An 18,970-nucleotide genomic window follows, 5' to 3' on the forward strand; every position below is an offset into this window, starting at 1 on the left:
TATTTTGCAGCTGATCTCCTTCACTCACAAGTGCTGGTGTGCATGTGTGTTTATGGAAATTGTGCTTAAACTAGACCAAAGGGGTGTAATTACAGGGGCATTGTTATGCCAGAGCGTTTTCCCCATGAGATGACATTGATCCGTTCAGTGGGTGACGGTGGTGAGCTCAGCTGTACTGTAACTGTTCCCAGGGCTTTCAAATGGGTCTTGTGGGGACAAGTCTGAAGGAAGGGTTGGAGGGAGAAGAATGACCTGGCTGTGTAAATGTTTCCTGCGTATGTGAAACGTGCCATACGAGAAGTCACAGAGGTGCTTGCTGAGATCTGTAGCACCTCTGTAGCTGGGAATAACTGCTGGCACTGAGAGCCTTTCAATGTCTTCTGTGGGTATGGGGCGAGGACAGAAAAGGCTAAGCAGGTCCTTGAAAGGAGAAGATTTTTAGTTTTTGTAAGATGTGTAGAAAAAGGGAAGAAGGTGGAGGGATGTGATAGAGCAGAAGGGTCAGGTGACAAGATGGGAAGTTTATCCTCTCAATGGTGTCTTACACAAATGTAACCGTGGCAAGACTGTGTTAGGTCCCAGAAAAAATGATTTAGCAGTAGACAAGATGCCAGTACTGACAAATCTTATCAATACTGGTGCTGACAAATTGTATGGATTTATTATAAAAAGGCACAGGGTTTGCTCATGCTGCATCAGTTTCACAATGCAGAGACAAGCTACTGGCTGTACATGGTTTTTAAGAAACCAAGTAAAAGAGAAAGGGCTGCTCAGAGCCTTGTAGAGAAATGTGTTACGCAGGAAACCCAGAGGAAGCTCCAGCTCTCCTTATGAGCCTGGGTCTCACACCTCTAGGTATGGGTAATCTTTGGTAATGGCTCATCAAGTATCTCACAGACAAGGTGGGTACCTGGCAGAGTTGGAAATCAAGTGAGGTGTCTGTCCTAGCAAAGTTCAGTCTCATTCTTTTTTCATGCAGTCTTCCAGAATGAGCATTTCAGAGAAGACATTTCCTTTTGTTTAATTATCTTCTTGTCTAATAGCCATTAGTGCTGCATATGACCCCCTGCAAGCTGACCTACACGTGGCTTTTCTTGACGCTTCTATCACTGTTACATGAAAAGCAACTGATTCTTTAGCTCAGATATAGACCTGAGACTTTTTTTTACATCTAAAGGCTTCCCTTGAACTCTTGACTGGCAGTCTTAATAGGACTTTATTATGTTTGCTCATTTTGATGTTAAATGCTAGACCAGGGGTAGAAACTAAAAATTTGATGGCCACCATTTTTGACTAGTAGATTAATGCTTTGGTCATTACACAATGTAACATTGGCCTGTTCATGTAAAGAGTAGCAACATACTTCTTACTTATTACTTGCTCTGCTGTAATTTTGCCTTAAAAGTTAGATAAAAGTAGGTATAAGTATAAACATTTTGGCCTTAAGCCCTGCTACTCTTTCCATCCTCCTGAGTTAAATAAAAACGTGCATTTATGTGGGAAAAAAAAGTGTAATGTTCCTACAGTAGTTATTAGCATGTTTTTGTGTCATAAATCTATGAATGTTGTGCTGGGTGTTTTATTTGCAAGTGTGCAGTTTTTGTTTAATGCTAAGGAGGTGACAAACAAAGCATTTGGACCTGAAGATGATGCTGTCTGTTATGCAGAGAGAATGGAAGACCATTAGGGTATGCTCTTAAGATCTCAGCTTTGGTTCGGTTGATTTCTTTCCAGAAAACTAGTCTCAGTTTTGAATATGTAGCATTAGCACCAACAGGTCTTTAGGACATAGCTAGTGGTGTATGGAGTCTTTCAGCACCAGAGCAGAATCTGGATCAAGCCCAGCTCAGGGTGTGTAACAGTTACCCCCAACTTCATGGATGCACAGTGGTCCCTCTTTAAGATGAGTTTGATGAGTCTCAGTTCTTCCTCCTACTGCACAAACTGGCTGCTCAGTCTTGTCTTCTGCAGCAGAGATGCTCTCTTTCTGTGTGCTTCTTGGGGGTTTAGCATAATGATTGCCTGCGTCCAGGTAGACCCTCATATAAGAGCTCCTACCAGGGCCAAAATTGCTCCATGGCAGATGTGATGCTTACAGAAAGCTATTTGCAACAGCCATTTTACAGCATTTGAATCTCTGGCCTGGTAAATGATGAATGTTTTGTGAGGTAGGCTACGTAAAGTATGTCAGAGAAAAGCTTTGGAAGCTGAATTCTAAGGGTGAATTTTTAACATTTTTCTCCCACTCAGACGATGTTTTCCCTTGGTACCTCGTGGGTAGGATTGGGACACTTATTGGGTGTCAGGGTGGAGGTGTGCTGTTGCTGAGGAGAAGGCTTGTGGTGGACCTCCAAACAAAGCTTTGTGTGGACTTGCTGAAGTCTGTTGAGAAAGACTTCGAAATTTGAGTTGCATGAGTTTCATAAAGGGGGGGGAGCCTTGCAAAACAACAACTAAACAGTGCCTTTACTGAATGGCAGGAGCAGCTGTCTTGTAGCACTCTCTGGGATACATTCTCCTTTTCTTTCTCAATGTATAGCTGACAACACTTATTGCTGTATAATGGATTAGGTGCAGGGTAGCAAGGGAAAAGCATAATGCCACATTCAGAGGTGGAGCGCAACCGGATGGTCGCAGGAGGGATGTGCTGATGCATGTGCCCCATGCTACATGCAGAAGAGAACCATGGTCTTTCCTGGGGTGAGAGAACGCTCTTTGTCACAGCCTTTCCCAAAGGAGGGGATGGCTGTGGCTCAATTTCAATGGGGGGGACAGCGCATGCCTCCTGTTTGTGCCATGGAGTGGGGAGCGCTCTGCCACCTGTCCCTCCAGGGAGTACTGCATGGAGACTTGCTGGTTGAAACATAAGGGACCTGAGCAGTACAAGTTTTGGTGGTGTGAGGGTGCATGAGTGTCGTGGAGGTGGGTGGGATGGAGATGGGTGGGACACCACAGGTTGCCCTAGCAACATCCTGCACAGACACTTGCTTTGGGCTCCAAGGGCTTCTCTGTGTGGGAGGTTCTTACTGAATTTTTTTGATTGCCAATCAGTGTAAGATATCCTTTACTCAAGAAAAAAACAAAACCAGCATCATGCTTGCTATCTAAGTAACCCAAAAGTATCCATGGAGATGCCTCGCTGGATTTAGAAACACCAGAGTTATTACATAAAGCATGTCTCATGGATGTGACCTCCTCTGCTCCTCCTACTCAGTAAACAGTGGAATCGATTGTTCTCCAACTGTGTCTTCCCTGCAAGAAAGGCACATTTTTAACATTTAAGATACATGAAAGGAAGTTAGCTGTCTTTCCCTAAAGTACTTGATATAATGAGCTTGTGAGGGGTTTGCCCCAGTTGCAGAGAAAGTAAGAGAGAGGCAGGGGATGTAACAGATGTACCATTGGATTTGCTTTGCTGCCTTCTAGGGGAAACTTATTACTCCTATTTTCCAGTGAGGCCGCCAAAGTGCATTAGTTTACCTTTCTGTAAATATCCTGACTTGTTTTAGCAGTAGAAAGATACCTGTGGCTGCAAAACTCGCATTTTGCAAAGACACCTTAAGATTCAGCCATGGAAATAGCAATTTAATTTCAGCCAGCCACTTTTATTTTACTTTCTTTTTTTTTTTCCTTTATGCCTCAGTGGAACTCTCCTGCAACTGTACCGTGTTGTTAGTGAGGAGTGTTGTGAGACATGGTGTTTGCTCAGAGCTGGGAGAATGAGTCTGCAGATGGGTGAAAGGCTTTTTAGTACTGGTTTCTTTACACCTAAATGCTGTAAGATTTAAATAAAGAACAGACTTCTCAGCCAGGATTCTGGGTGCCTCATGCAACAAAAGGTATCCTATTGAAGCAGCCCCACATTTCTGTATTATGTTCATATTTTCCTCCGAATATGAAATGGAAATGGGCAAGCAAGCTGCTGAGATGGGTTAAAAGGTCCCTACTTACCTAGTGCACACAGGAGGAAATAATCTCATCTGCTCAAGCAGATCAGACCTGCAGCCAGCAGTAGAAAGCAAGGCTGTCTGACAAAAGCTGTGAAAAGGGAGGTATGGCATTGAGGACATTAGCTTGGCTCACTGTTATTCCTTCTCCTGGGGTGTTTTGTCAGAACTTGCAAGGTACAGTGTTGTAATGCTTCCTGGACTGTCCTCTCTTTACAGCATTCAGTGTCAAGAAGCCAATTCCAATAAACTGTCCTAATCCCCAGCCTCTTCCTTCTCCTTTCTTGCTCGTACATTTGTTTAACTTCTGTTTTATCCTTGTTTTTTCCCCTTCCCTCCCTCTCTTTCCCTGCCTTCCATAACACATCTCACTGAAGAGCAGCCCAGCTGCTTCTCAGACCCTCTGGGCTCCAGGATGGAAGGGGTGGGTCACAGATTTGCTTTGAAGCATCACTGTGGGGCTTCGCAACTGTACTAGGAGAGGAAATTGCTGCCTCCTCCTGTAGCCACATGGTCAAGCTCAGCAGCATTAGAGACAAGCTTGGGCTGCTTTTCACATCAAATTTTACCACGCCAGAAGCAGCTGACAGTCCTATGATTGGAGGTGAAGAGATGGGGGGAAAAGTACATTGTTTTGAAATGAAACTGTATTTTCCTTCTCTTTCCCCCCATGAGAACTGGTGGATCTCTTATTGGCTTAGTGCTTCTCTCTGACCACTGCATGCTGTAGGATGGGAAGGGCTGAAAGGAACTTGTGAGCCACAGATGGCAGCATTTCAGCAATAAGGAGAGCATGGGAGGATGCACAAAAGCACAAGAGATAATAAATTAAGTGATGAAATAATATGTTTAGAGGCCCAATAAGGGATGTGCTAATTGGCTACTTGTGCACTTATACCTCACTCATAATGAAACCCCAGTGCCAGTTAAAACTCTGCTTTGCCCCTCTGCTCTTCTTGAGCTGACCAGTAAGATAAATCTACAGGAGCATCTGGGAAGTATGTAAGTGATCATCTGTATATCAGAAAGTCACATGCTTTTGCATTAAGACCTTTCATGTGGAATATACTGAATAGTAAGAGCACTGGTAGGACTGGTAGATACCTGGATTCTTGGTGTGTTGGTGTCCATGGATGTCTTTTTATCTCTAAGCTCTAGTGTGAATGATTTTGACTTTCCATTCTGTGTATTTTCTGCAGTAGCACACTATCAGTTTTCTCCATGCCACTGTTTGTGGCGGAAACCCCTAAGTCCAGGAGGAGTGTCTCAGTGTGCAAGCTCTAATGCCGGACAGCAGAGTGAGGTTGAACAGGGCTTTTTGGGAGGCATAAGGAGACTGCAAAATCAATATGTTATCCGTATATCTGTTTATTAATGACATGGTTAATGATATTATCACTACCTGTACCCTTCGATTTCATAATTAACACCACAGTGAGATACATGGAACAAATCACATCATTCAGGGCTGATATTCTGAGATGCCCAGAACCCTGAGAAGTTGCTGTTATATTAAAGTATATTCATTTAACTATCAGGAATTTTTGTACACTTGAGATCTGGAAACTTGATTATTTTAAACTCATATCCTGAAGGCTAAAGTAATGGTGATGTTAAGTAAAGTAAAGTTAATGGTGATGTAAATTCTTCTTGTTTTCTACTTCAAAAATATATGGAGTATTTGCATTCTTACCTGTAGTTGAGATCGAAAATTTTGAGAATTTTGCAGATTTCCTTTCCACATGAAAATTTTCATCCTCATTTTCTAACCAGAAGTTTTAAAGTAATTCAGTAGAATGCATCACATTTCTTCTTCTCATCTGCAGTAAGATACAGCAAGCCATTCTTCCTACTGTCAAAAAACCTAACTTTTTTAGAGACAAGATGGTTGGAAAAAAAACCTCAATAAACTCAAAATATGCATATAATTTTCCAAGTGTAGTACATGATTTTAAAGGTTTTAAAAGAATGTGTTATGAAATAGTTTAGTTCTGCACGGTTGAAAATGTCTGGGTATTCATACACATAGAAAATTACTAGCCCTGTTTTTGACATCCATAAAGGATGCTATCTGAGGTCACAGAAGCCAACAGGTTTCTGAGGTCAGCACTGATGCATTGACACGTCTGGTGGGGGAATCAGGCAAACCTGAGACCTTTGCAACTTCGATGCTTCCAGGCTGTGTACTTTCCAGCATATTTTGCTGTAAGGTATAGTTTGCTGAGAACATCACGGTGGGGCATCCCATTGTTTGCAGTGCACTGAACCAGGAAGGCACAAGCATTCTGAATTAAAATATTTTTCATAAAATATCAAACACAAACTATCAGAAGTTTTTGCCTACATTCTCCCTGAACATATCTTTTAGATTAGATGTGGATGGAAAACAGACTGGAAATTTCCAACATCCGTAAATGCAGAATTATGCAAGTACCAATTTTAGTGTTAAGCAGTGGGATGTTTTTAAGTTAACAGATATCTGGATATTTGGATGTGTTTCTTCATTTCCTTTTATCAGTTTTATTCTGGCATGACTTCTAGCCAGAAAGTGGAAAAGTGAACCTCATAGCAGGTAAGGGCACGTAGGCACACATACAGGTATGACTGAGAAATAAAGAGGTGTATATCTGTATGCACATTATGTGCGACATCTGTGAAGTGTTTAAGTCAAAAGGCATTCATGCCCTGTTTTTCCGAAGGGACTAAATATATGCTTTAAGAGTAAGTGCAAGTGCTTGGTTGTATTTCTCTGTGTGTGACTGTGAATGCCAGGTTAAGAGCACATACTTCTTTCAGTGAAGTGGAAAAGGTTATGCACCTCTTCAGTAGATGTATAGATGAAGTGTTTGTGAGTTTTGTAAAGATGAATGAAGTTCATGGAGTTATTACAGTTAGCTTGTGATCACCAGATGTTGGAATATGTGAGTGCATGCATGCTGGTGCATCTGTTGTTTGGATAATAGGATATACACATGTGAGACAACTGTGCAATGTAGGTGTTACTACACTTGGGACCATAGCTTCAGCAGGTGTAAATCAGGGTGGCTCAGTGGAAGGCAACAAAGTCCAACAGTGTGCGCTTCCTGGAATCAGTACGTGTGACTGCATGTAGGGATTTTGACGTTGGAGTTGCAGTTGGCAGAGTGTGTCAGGATGTGACTTTGGGAGCTTGAGCTGAAGACAGTTAGTAAAATAAAAGAGAAAAAGCCGAGCCACAAATACACATCCAAGGAGCATGGATGTTAAGGGAAAAGGAAAGAATACATGCACTGAGACTGATCCTCCAGGCTAAGCCACCAGTTTTGTGCTGCTGTTTCTCTATGGAAGTACATGGAAACTGGAGAATTTTAGAATACTGATCCTGTACATAATTCAGTTGCTGGCAACGTCTGCATTAACAAATTATGCAGCCTGACAGGAGCAGAACTGCAGGGTGAAATGGTTGGTGTTCAAGATCTGATGTTCAGACTGTCCAGACTGTCTGACTTTTGAGTAGGGTTAATTTAATTTAATTGCTGTGGTGGAGCTGGGGAGGGCCTGGAGTCTCTCTCAGCCATGACCTCATTCCTTGTTGCATGCTGCTCCATAGGGGAACAGCTTATACCTGCTGTTGTGCCACCTCTGAGCATGGGCATGAAGCTTGTGCTCATCTGTATCCTGCCTGTCTGCTGGATTGAGGCGGAACGTAACTCAGCCTCCTTCCTCTGCTGTATGTGAAACGGGAGTCTCTAGCTACAGGGCTTCCTCATGCCCTGGTTACTAAGTGCAGCCACAGCCTGGCTTTCATTGAAGCATTGTCTTTGCATGCACTGCCCAGAATTGCACGGGGTTATTTTGTCTGGTCAAATTACATGGTATGGAAGTCCACTCATCCGTCCTTTCTTAGCCCTAGGTCTCTTTCAGCATCCCCTTCCCTGACTTCTGTCAACTACAGCTGCTGTTGATGTGCTGCCTACATCAATCTTTCAGCTCATCTGGGCAGTGGTTTAATTATTAAGATGTTCCTAAACATCAGTGTCTGGCACTACTCCCTGGATGTGAAGTGAAGAATCAGCTTTTGCAACTTTGAAAACTTTTACAGTTTTAACACTTTCTGTGAATAACCGCATCCTAAGCATCGTTCAGTTTTGCAAGTTGCCTGATTATTTTAAAGTTGTTAAGATAATTGTTTCAAATTGATATGAGGTACATTCTTGGTTGTAGTTGAAGGGGAGATTTCATTTATGGCTTGGCAGGTGTGTCTGATATTTCAAATTTAAAATTAAGTTATTTTTATATGACAGAGCTGCCTTTCATAGCACAGGCTGGATTGAAGTTCCTAATGCATCCTTTCCAAGTCCATGCACCATACTCTCGTAACACAGCTCTGTAACCTATTCAATCTCTCATGGTTCTGTCCCTCATGAACTCATACCAACTCCATCCCCTGTTTTGTCACTTTTAAAAGTAATTTTTTATGTTCCTGGTTCGGTCTTGAAACACTAGAAGCTAAAAAAATCAGCACTGTGCTCAGGTGCTTCTGGAGAATCTTCTCTCTCAAACCTATCTGCATGGCTACATAGTCAGAGGCAGGAAAATTGGCTGGTTTGGATGCAAGTCAGTTGTATGTGAAGCAAATAAAAGGAAGAATATGTTTATCACTTGTGAAAAATGCCCGAGGCTCATTGTTTAGTAAAAACATCTGGTCACTCTGCAGAGGTGATCAAAACAACAAACAGAACGTTAGGTTGCAAGAAACTTCTCGACAGAAAGTACCATTGAAAATACTGTAATTTCTGCTATGCCAGCCAGTGGCAGATCACTGATTTAAAAACCAAATACATTTTTAAGACTTCAATCCCATACATATACTTATGTATCTTTGTGTGTGTGCATGCACACATATATGTAATAAAAATAGAACAGATTCAGAGAGCGAGCAATTAAAATGTTTAGAGTCAAGGAGAAGCTTTGTTATGAATATATTCTGAAAGGATTTGGATTATAGTCAAGAAGTTTAGATAGAGGGCAATCAAAATTGTACTAGGGCAGATAGTCTTCCAAAGTCTGGTTCAGAAAGGGGTGGGGGAGGGTCTGAAGGACAGCTTGGCTAATGTAGCATGTGGATGAAAAAAAAGTAGTTTAATGATTTGTTGAACTATTACAAACCCAAACATCAGTTCAACAGGACTAGCCTGATAAATACTGTTTTCCCAAAAGAAAATTGTAGATTGTGAAAAAAATGAACAACTTAAACTTGAAACTTCAGCTTAATGGAGCTGCATTTTTCCCATGGAAAATTTCCTAATGATTTCCTTTTGAAATAGTTTCATTTAGAAAGGAAATACGAGCAATACGTAGAGTGGTATTTATCTCGTTATAACACTGCAGCAAATGAACACTCATACTAAAAAGGCAATGCATTTTAAAGTGAAAAAGGACTCTTTTTCATCTTGTGTGTACAGTTACATGGTGGAACTCACCGCCATGTGACAGCAGTGCCAAGAGCTCAGTAGGACTCAGGAAAGGGTTGGACATTTCTTGTTATTAAGATGCCAGCTGGCTCCCTGATATTGCTGTCACGATAACCATCATGGTGTAGGGAAACATATGTAATGTCTGTTTCCCTGTGGTTTGTAGGCCACCAAATATCAGCTTGCAAATATTTAAAATGTTAATCTTAATTTGCTTGAGCTGTGTTCATACCTATAAAAAGACGGCAATATTTTCTAGACTTTGCAGTCATTTTAAATTTCTCGGTGATTTCACATTGGTCTCAGAGAGCATAGATACCTCTGCAGCATTAATCTTGTGTCGTGTTTTCCTTTTTTACAAATGATTTTTTTTCCTAGCTGGCAAAGAACAGTCCAAGCCACAGAATCCAGAAACAGACTGTCCCAGAGCTTGTGCCTGCTCCCATCAGGGAAGGGCCTGCCACAGAGCTGGGATCTAGTTTCAAACTCCTGCACAATTTGTGGTTATTTAGAGCCAACATTTTGGTTTAGGCTGGTCTCTAAATATTTGTTGTATGGTTTTATTTATAAGAATAATGACTCTATGTTTACAGGCTACAGCATATAATACATCTAATGCCTGGTCTCTTATTTTTTTAGGTTTCCCTAACTTTCAACTGCGTTTCCACTCTTTAATTTTACACAAACTCTTGGACATTGGCCAGATGAATTCTTTGTAGTCTGTACAGTTCAGGATCTTGGCCAGATTAAAGTTGTCATCAATTTCACCTCCCTCTTCTTTTAATAACATCCCACTTTCTCCCTAGTACTTCTCATGTTTTTAAAGGTTGCCATTCTCGGTGTTCTGCATTTTCTTGAATATTATGCTCTTTTATTTTACCTCCTGATTTAACTGAATCTTATTTTTCTGCATGTTCTTCTTAAGCCCTTTACCATTTTAAGTATGAGCTTTCTGAATATTTGCTACTGAGGAGTCTTTTTGTAAGGCTGTGCTGGTGATTCCTTGTCCTAAGGCAATGCTGACTGACAGCTGCAGAGAATCTCCTCAGGGAATTTTAGGAATCTCTTGGTTTCTTCTATACTGAAATTTAAAATTTTACTTTCCTCAAAGCTTGTCTGAGATACTGAAGACCCAACCTATTTTTTGCTTTCTGGAAGACAATAATGCAACATCAAACACTGAGTCCAAGTTTTCTACTTCAGTGGGGTTTGTTCTCCTGAAATATGATTGCCAGAAGCCTCTGCTGGGGAAAGGTTATGCTTATAAAATACTTTTAAGCAAACAAGTTACCTCAATACAGAGATGGAAGAATTTATAGAACAGGTTTTTGGTTGACATCCATTTGATGGGATATTTTTAGTTGTGATGGATATTCTAAAGCACAGACTGATGCGTTGCAGGCAGTTTTCCTGAGAGAATATGGTTGGTTTGGGTATGAAGTCTACAAAGAAATCCTATGCTGTGACACTACTCAGAACACTCTTGGTCACCTAGCTTATGCTTCTGTAATGAGAATTTGTACTTGCCAAGGATGACTTCAGAGCCTAGCAGCCAGCATCTCAATTTTTAGCTGATGCAGCTCGAAACTGGAGCTGGTCTCTTGAACGTCTGGTCCTAAACTGTATCTTGGCAAAATAAGTAAGTTTTCTTTTTCTTAGCATTCTTAAAAATTACAATAGATTGTGAGATAAAAAAATAACTTTAAAGTTTAACTGTGGCTGATATCCTTTCTCCTGGCTGGAGCAAGAGTTAACTTTTGAGGGCAAACCCCCAGGGCTGAGTATACTAGTAAACTCCAGCTGCTTTGTCCTTCTTTGCCAATACTGAGAAGCCATAAACCCAATTTAACTTGCTGGTTAAACCAGGTTTACAGCTGTTTTGCATTGCTGGAGTGGAGCAGAGCAGCTGGAGCATACCAGTGAATCAGGGTGATTTTTATTTTGCAGGGTCTTGTGTTCCTTTGTTGAGTCTTACACAGAATAAGCCAAGGCAGAGGCAGTCAGTTCTTGGCAGTGCACAGTCAAGTTGATGCAAGACTTGCATTTAGAGCCAAAGCCACCATGTTTTTTTGCTTTTGTGTTTGCTTTTATATTCTCCTACTAGTTGTGTTTGCCATGGGGATATAGATGTGTAATAATTCCATGTCAGACTCAGTCTTTGTTTTGGTAAGGGCAGCCATCAGCTTGAGTGTATTTTACAAGCTTTGCTGGCTCAAGTCATCTTACAAAAACACCTTATAAAACTATAATTCAGGAGGATGAAAAAGTCTTTGAGGTTAAAGTGCCAGAGGAATTCTTCACTTCAGAATCAGCTTGTCTCTCATTGATTTCACTTGTGACTGTATCAAGTCTCTTTATTTGTCTATGCTACATTTTCCCATCTATACAACATCTTCTAGTTTTGTCTTTTTGAGTCTTGCTGACATTAATGCCATTTTGTCCTGCTGTGTTTTCGTAAAAGGGTCTCAGGCTGGAAGTTAATTACTTCTATGCTTCTTTTGACAGTCTGAGATTGCAATGCAGCATGAGTATAGATGAAGTTATTGGTTTGGGTAAGCTTGTACTGTCTCCAGATGAGTAAATCCTGATATTGGTTGCAACTTGTAGTCACTAATGTAATAATAATAAATATTATTGGGGGATAGACTAGATGATCTTTAAAAGGTCCCTTCCAACCCAAACCATTCTATGACTCTATTATCAGTAATAAACAGGTTACAAATTCTAGCTGTATGTAGTTGATAATGGGCCTAATGCTGGAAGAAGGCACGATTAATGTAGTAGGGTATATGAATGAATAGAAAACAGTTCAAGGAGATAAGACAATATATAAGAACACCTGCAGAACTATCTTTGTGTTATGTTGTGTGCAGCATATGCATATGGTTACAATCACCTGGAAAGTGTTTAGAAACCTTTGCCTACAGCAAGAGCAATTGCTGGATCAGCTGTGTAAAATGCAACCATGCTAATCTGAATGGCTCTGTTGAACTCCAGCCTGCTTCACCTCTGCTGCTCCTGCTGTCTTTGCCAAAGCCAGACTTCTTGTGTAATTTTAAAGTTACTAAGGTCTTTGTTTTAGCTTCTGCCCAAGTGTTAGTTATTGGGGAAAAACAGTTGTATACCTGAAGCAGTTGCAGCAGCAGCCACCACACCATGGCCAGATGAACTTCCACTGTTCCAAACTGTTTGGACTTAGTGAGTTTCTGTTCTGTCACTTTCGCAGGGTTGTGACATTTTGTATCCGGATTCCAGTAATGTCACACTGCTATATGCATGGTTCCTATGCTGCTGATTTTGTGGGGTGGCAGTAGCCAGTTTGAAAATTAGAAATCTAAAAAGAACCATGAGGTCTGTCTGCAACCAGCAGCAAAAGCAAGGTGTCTGCTCTGTTAATTTCAGCTGAGTTCATAGAAAAAAAATAAAAGTGATATCTCACAAATTTTCTCTGCCCACGCATGTCCGGGATTTTGTACCTTCTTTGTAGTCTGCAGATCCTGATTGCCAGCAAATCAACTGCAAGGGAGAGGGAAGGACCACCTGTTGCCCTAAATGTTCACAAACCTTGCAAACAAAAATAAACAGTTAGAAAAAAAACCCTAACAGCTTGTAACAGCTGCCACATTCCACTCAAGAAAAATCTTTATGCTAATGGAATCTGACAGGATCTACATTAGATACCTACACGTATGCAAATAAAAAAAAAAAAGAAAAATAAGAAAAAAGATTAAGAGAACAAGTTGTTTGGGATCCTCTGGGTAGGTGGTGTTTTATGTATATAAGGTTTTTGTCACTGTTCTCACTCTTGCAGTTTACATTCTTTGATACCTTGGAGTAAAACATTTGTTGAGTGCATGAGCTGCATGATATGTCCAAGGACTAAACTGAGCTGTTTTTGTTTTATTGGCTAAATAAGGGGAGCAGTATCCCTGCTGTGCTCCAGCTGCAGAGAAAATTCTGCTGAAGATCCATGTATGAAGTTGCTTAGAAAATTAATGTCTTTTAATGTCTCACATACCAGTTTGTCTCTTGTACCAGACTGATGAAAAAGCAGGGAATGTACATGAGGAATACTAGGCAGCTGAGTTGTAGAAAGGCAGTAGCAGTTCACTGTTTTGTGTAAGAGGGCCTGATCCCAGGACACATAGTGTTGGTGCAGGAAGCCAGTTGGGGTTATTTTCCATCAACTTGGGGCACTCAGTGGGGATGCTGACATCATAGTCACCATGCTTGTGAGAATGGTGTTTTTGCACAGTGGCAGTGAAAGAGAGCTATGCTTCAGGCCTCAGAAAATTTTTTTGCACATTGAACCCATGGGGCTTCTTCATGAACTTTTCAGTAGTGTCACATTAGATAGTTTCAAGCTCCTTGAAATACAATGCTTGCAAGACCCTGTCTGTTTTTGACAGATCAGGCCAAGTCTCATGGTCAAAAACACTTGGTCAGCCTGTTTGTCCAGAAAGCTGCCTGTAAAAAGGGACAATATTTTAGGAACTTTGCTCTGTATTGTCTCTGGGGAGAACATATTATTCCGGAGGAGTTAAGCATTGGCATTCCCCTATGGTCACCGGGTCTTTCACACAGACCAAAATAGCTGTGTTTTCTTCTGGCTACACATCACTCCATAGAACAGCACAAATAATCGGTGGAAACATCAGAAAAAAAAAGAACATAAGGAACAAGTAAGAGTGGAAATGGATAGTTTTAGAAGAGATTTGCAAGAAAGGGGAAATAAAAGAGGCAGCGTGATATGAACTGTGCATTCAGCAGGAGCTTTGGAGATGTTCGCCTCGATAGCTATGGTGCAGCAGGAAGGGCCCTTCTTCAAGCAGACAGTGATTGTAGGTAAGATCAGAAAGTGCAAGTTCATGGGTGCCCGTAAAAGCAATGAGGAATATTTTGACCTAAGACTGTCTCAACTGAAAGTCCAGTGGGATACGGTAGATTTAGAAACCTCAGTTACATCTACTCCCACTTTTGCTAGTTGCCAGCAATGGATTAGCTTCGTTTTGAAGTATCCTTTCTCAGAGACTGTACTCTACCTTAGCAAGAGAAAACCATAAAACTGCTTTAATTGCCGCTTGCCTAACATATGCCAAAAGTGGCACGGATTGCAACCTAACATGGCACCAGAGAACCAGCATTCCTATGGTAGTAGTCTGAGAAGGTCTCCTAACTCTGAAAGGAAGCCACTGCATGGGAAGTCTGCTTTTCCCTGTGGCTGGGCATTGAATTCAACATGTGGGCTTTTGTACAAGGCACCTCTTTAAGGAAAGGCAAATAATCTTACCTTGACACTTTGGAGCTAGGAGACATTATAGAAAGCCTATCTTCCTCAGAAATCCTTCTGTTTGTCCTTCAGTCAGACACAATATGTAGTACCAGCCACAATCTGCACCTCGGGGTGTTAACAGGCATGTTCAATTTTGTTGGAGCTTCAGGAGCTATTCCCTAATTCCCCTCTGCTTACACCAACATAAAGTAGAAGTAATGCCTTTGAGTTTAGCGAAGTTGCACCCCACTGAAGCTGGCACATGAAGAAAACCAAGCTCCCCATTCAAATGCCAGAAGAAAACTCAGATCTTCTTCCTGTCTTGTTTCATTGTGAGCAAGTACGTGCAGCGGAATGGCTTGAGCTGTGCTAGCTGCCAGCCACCACAATTAATCATTACATATTGAGACTGGTTCACCCTGTCTCCTTGCTCACTTACAGATGTTGACACCTGTCTCTTGATTAATTCAGAATCATAACACATGTATAGAACTCTAGTTAAGAGTCACAGAGTCTTATAGAACTGGATGTCATTAGGGATGATTTTCATATGTCAGATGCACTTAACTTTCCCTGAATTCCCTGGGCCTGGAAAGAACTCAGTGTCTCCAACTAGATGACACCATTCAGGAGGGCTTAGCTCAGGAAAGGCTGAAGAAAACATAAAACTCATCTCAGTGCCTACTGAGACTGAACTAAGAGCAGCAACACTAGTGACTCTCTCCCATTTCCAAAACTGGAGGAAGGAGAGGTACTTGCTGTTCTGTGCACTAATTTGGGGGTAATTATAGATCATATTTCAGGGCACAAAATAATAGTCCTTGGAAGAAAAAAGTTATTTTCTCCTTTGTGTGGTACTGCATGGTATTGTAGATACTGGCTTTTTAGTAATTAGTTAATTCCTTTTGCAATTTTTGATTTGTGCCAGCAGGGCAAATTATATCCAAGGTTGTGGCTCTCCTTCCACTTCCATCATTGTCAAAAAATCCCTCCAAAAGTCTGTAAAGTCAGTGGAGTGATATCAGCATAAAATCAGTGAGAGGGGGCTTAAGCCTCTGATATTTAATTTTCTGCAGCATGCAATTTCAGTCAATTCCCAGAGATCCTCAAGGCTCCAGCCACATGCTCAGTTTGAAAGGCTGTCCAGGAAATGCTGGAATGATGCGGGGAGAGCATCTAGCCAAGTGCCATCTGTTGGCCATTTACCATACTGCTTCAGAGGATGCACAGAGTTTCTTAGTGCCTGAACCAAGCACTGATGATGTGGCCTAAACCAGTCTCTTCAGATTCAAACCTGAAGTTTAGTACCTCATTTCAGGAGGAGGACTCCATAATGGAAGCTTGTCCCTAGGTCCAGTCTCTTCCGACTCCCAGTGTAGTTTACTTTTACTTTCTTAGGACCTCAGAGAAGATGTAAGACTTTTGGTTAATGGTTCAGCACATGAGTAGATATACAAAAAGGTCTTACTGTGATTTGTGAAGCATACCCTTGCTTGATGTTGAAGGATAAAGTGCTTAACCATCACTAGGAAAACAAATGTCCTAAGCACAGTGACCCCTACTCAGGCTTACCCGCTCCAACCCTTTGAGGTGGGATAATTTGAGCTAGAGGAAGCAGATAAGTATCACTTTGTTTCTGCATCACTGGGTTCCTAAAGCAGGGAGCAAATGTCTCAGCCCCTCTGTACTCTCAGATCGATTCTCTGTCTTGTGGTCACAGAACTCCAGCAGGCTATCCCATATTATCTTGAATCAGCTTGCGTCTAGGATATCAGTTTTGGGTGTAGTACTGGTCTCCGTGTAACAATCCTCTGTTGGTAGGTTTGTTTTACTCCTTTAGAGGAATGGACCTGTTATTGCTTCAGCCCAACTTGGAAGTCAGTGGGAGACATAAAGGACTCCATATTCAAAATGGATTGGGAGCAATACATACTGAACCTTTCTAATGTCCTACAGAATTTCTACACTGTACTGGCAGATTGTCTAAATCATTGGCAAAGTTTACTGAAAACGTCCTTCAAGCAAAATGTCTACTATCCAATGACATATCATCTAGGGTTCTCACAGAAGATAAATGCTTCCTGATGGCACTTGGGGCTGGAAGTTTCTCATATACTATCAGCCAAACAGTTTATGTCCATGCCACTGCAGCAGTATAAATTTTCCATAAATGTTTCCATGTGCTGGTTCTGCAGGTAGCAGCTTCACCCCCAGCCTCTTCTTAACTATAGCCCTCTGCACAAGCTGCTCCAGGAGACACTGTCTCTCAGAAACACTGTAAATCTGAGACTCAGCCTGCATGACCTCAGGGTTATTAAAGAGTTTCTGGCATTTGCTTGGTATGGATAAATTTTAGCTGGGGTGATTTCATCACATTTTTAACACACATTGTTACTTTTTGTCTCCTTAAGTTTCCCCTGCAGACAAAGATATCTCTTTCTTTCTTAAAGTGCAGAGAATATATATAAATAGCTGTTTTATTCCTTCACTGGGATGCTTGTAGTTATGTGATCAATGAGGACACTCTAAAGTATTGTTTCTGTACCTTCTTTGAAATCCACAGAGCTCTTGAGCCATTTGATCGAGTGCCTCACATCACTTTACTCCTCTGTCAATCATCTGTATAATACTAGTGCCAATTTGTTAAAAATCAGGTTCAAAACATAAACACATTGCTTTGCAGAATGTATTGTGAATTCTTTTGATGTAATGTGAGTGTGCACCCTGTTGCAAAATAACACTTCTATTTGCAAAATTCCATCTTAGCCCTACTGTATGAGCACTAGGATCATATATGTACCATACCTACCTAATACATACATGAGATATTTTTGCAAAGAAATGGCCATCTGACTCAACATGCCAGCCTGGACTTTTAAACTAGTCCAACCTCACTTTTTTGTTTGCTTGCTTATTTTCTGAGCAAGCCTTCTTCTTCTTCTTCTCCCCCATAAAGAGAGGTGGTTGTCTCACATGCTTTTTTCTGCAGTTTGCTTCAATTGCTTTCCTTGGTAACATATTCCATGTGTTTACTATATCCTCTTTTTGTCCTTCAGTAGCCTAGAGCATTTTCCTCACCAAAAGCTGCATGGTTATTTTCCCAGGAAATATCATTGTTCCAAAAAAGATATTATAGGAGCAAATAAAACACATTTCCAAAATGGTGCTGCCAAATAGCAAAATAAAGAAATTGTCATTATTTTTTGATGACAAGGATATTAAAAAGAAAAAAAATGTGTTGTTTAAAAATAACCAGCTCTTCAATAGTAGTGTGGGAGGATATTCAATTAAATGGAATGTAGTTTTCCAGTAAGCCCATGTAATCTTGGATTGAAACTATGGGTGGATTTAATTTTTTTTTCATTTCTATTTTTTTAAATCTATATTTTGTACTCCATTCCCAGCATTGTTTGTCAATATTTATATTTTATGTTGAGGGTCCTTTTTTCAGCTGTTTCTAAAACTTTAAAAAATGCCAGATGTCATGTTGGAAACCCAAAGCCCCGGATCAGGCCATAAATCACAACAAACCATAAATATGTGGTTTATATATATATATAAAAAGCCATTGTACTGTTTTTTAGCACTTCCCTTGTTGGCTTTCCTCTTCCTTCCCTTTACCACTCACAGCAGGTAGAACTGAAGTGTCTTACCTGGCGTGTTTACCTTGCAGACTCAGAGCAGAGCACTGGGTCAGACACAGAGGTGCTGGCAGAAAGGACATCCTGCTCATTTGGTTCCCATTCTGACCTTACATCTGGTGGCTCAGGCCCTCAGCCTCCTCCACCTTCATCCATGGAAGAGATCCAGGTTGAGCTGCAGTGTGCTGATCTCTGGAAAAGATTTCATGACATTGGGACAGAGATGATCATCACGAAAGCAGGCAGGTAAGATATCTCTGGCTTTCTGTCTAGTCTAAAAAAAAAATCATAATAATTTTTTTTTTTTTTTTTAAGAAAGACAGCCTTTTTTCTTCTTGATAAGCCAAAGGAATAAATATGCAGAACAAATTAAATGGCTGTCAGAATTTCACAGCTGTATCTCCTACTAGCTTTCTTAAGACAGGTAAAGTTGTTTCATATTACTGCCTGAATCAATGGCTCCAAAGGAGAACTGGCAGCTGCAGGAAACTGTTGAGGATAGTCTTTCCTTTGAGCAAATAAATCAGGAAATGATCATTGTACTGTTGGCTGTGCCGAATTTAAGATGAGTTATGAATTTGAGAGTGAGCCATTTGAGTTTCCTTTCAAGTTGCCACAGCACTTCATGAGCCAGTTGACTTAATCTCAAATATAGTG

General features: G+C 40.9%; 1 protein-coding gene across 1 annotated transcript in view; it reads left to right on the forward strand.

Moving 5' to 3' along the window:
* TBX15 (T-box transcription factor 15) overlaps nt 1–18,970 on the forward strand; it is a 98,008-nt gene that overhangs the window by 40,644 nt on the left and 38,394 nt on the right. Inside the window, exon 2 of the mRNA XM_072851112.1 lies at nt 18,346–18,559. Coding sequence (XP_072707213.1) covers nt 18,346–18,559 — 214 coding nt within the window. The remainder of the gene's footprint in view (nt 1–18,345; nt 18,560–18,970) is intronic.

The sequence above is a fragment of the Ciconia boyciana genome, chromosome 1, assembly GCF_034638445.1.
Source record: "Ciconia boyciana chromosome 1, ASM3463844v1, whole genome shotgun sequence".
NCBI lineage: Eukaryota > Metazoa > Chordata > Aves > Ciconiiformes > Ciconiidae > Ciconia > Ciconia boyciana.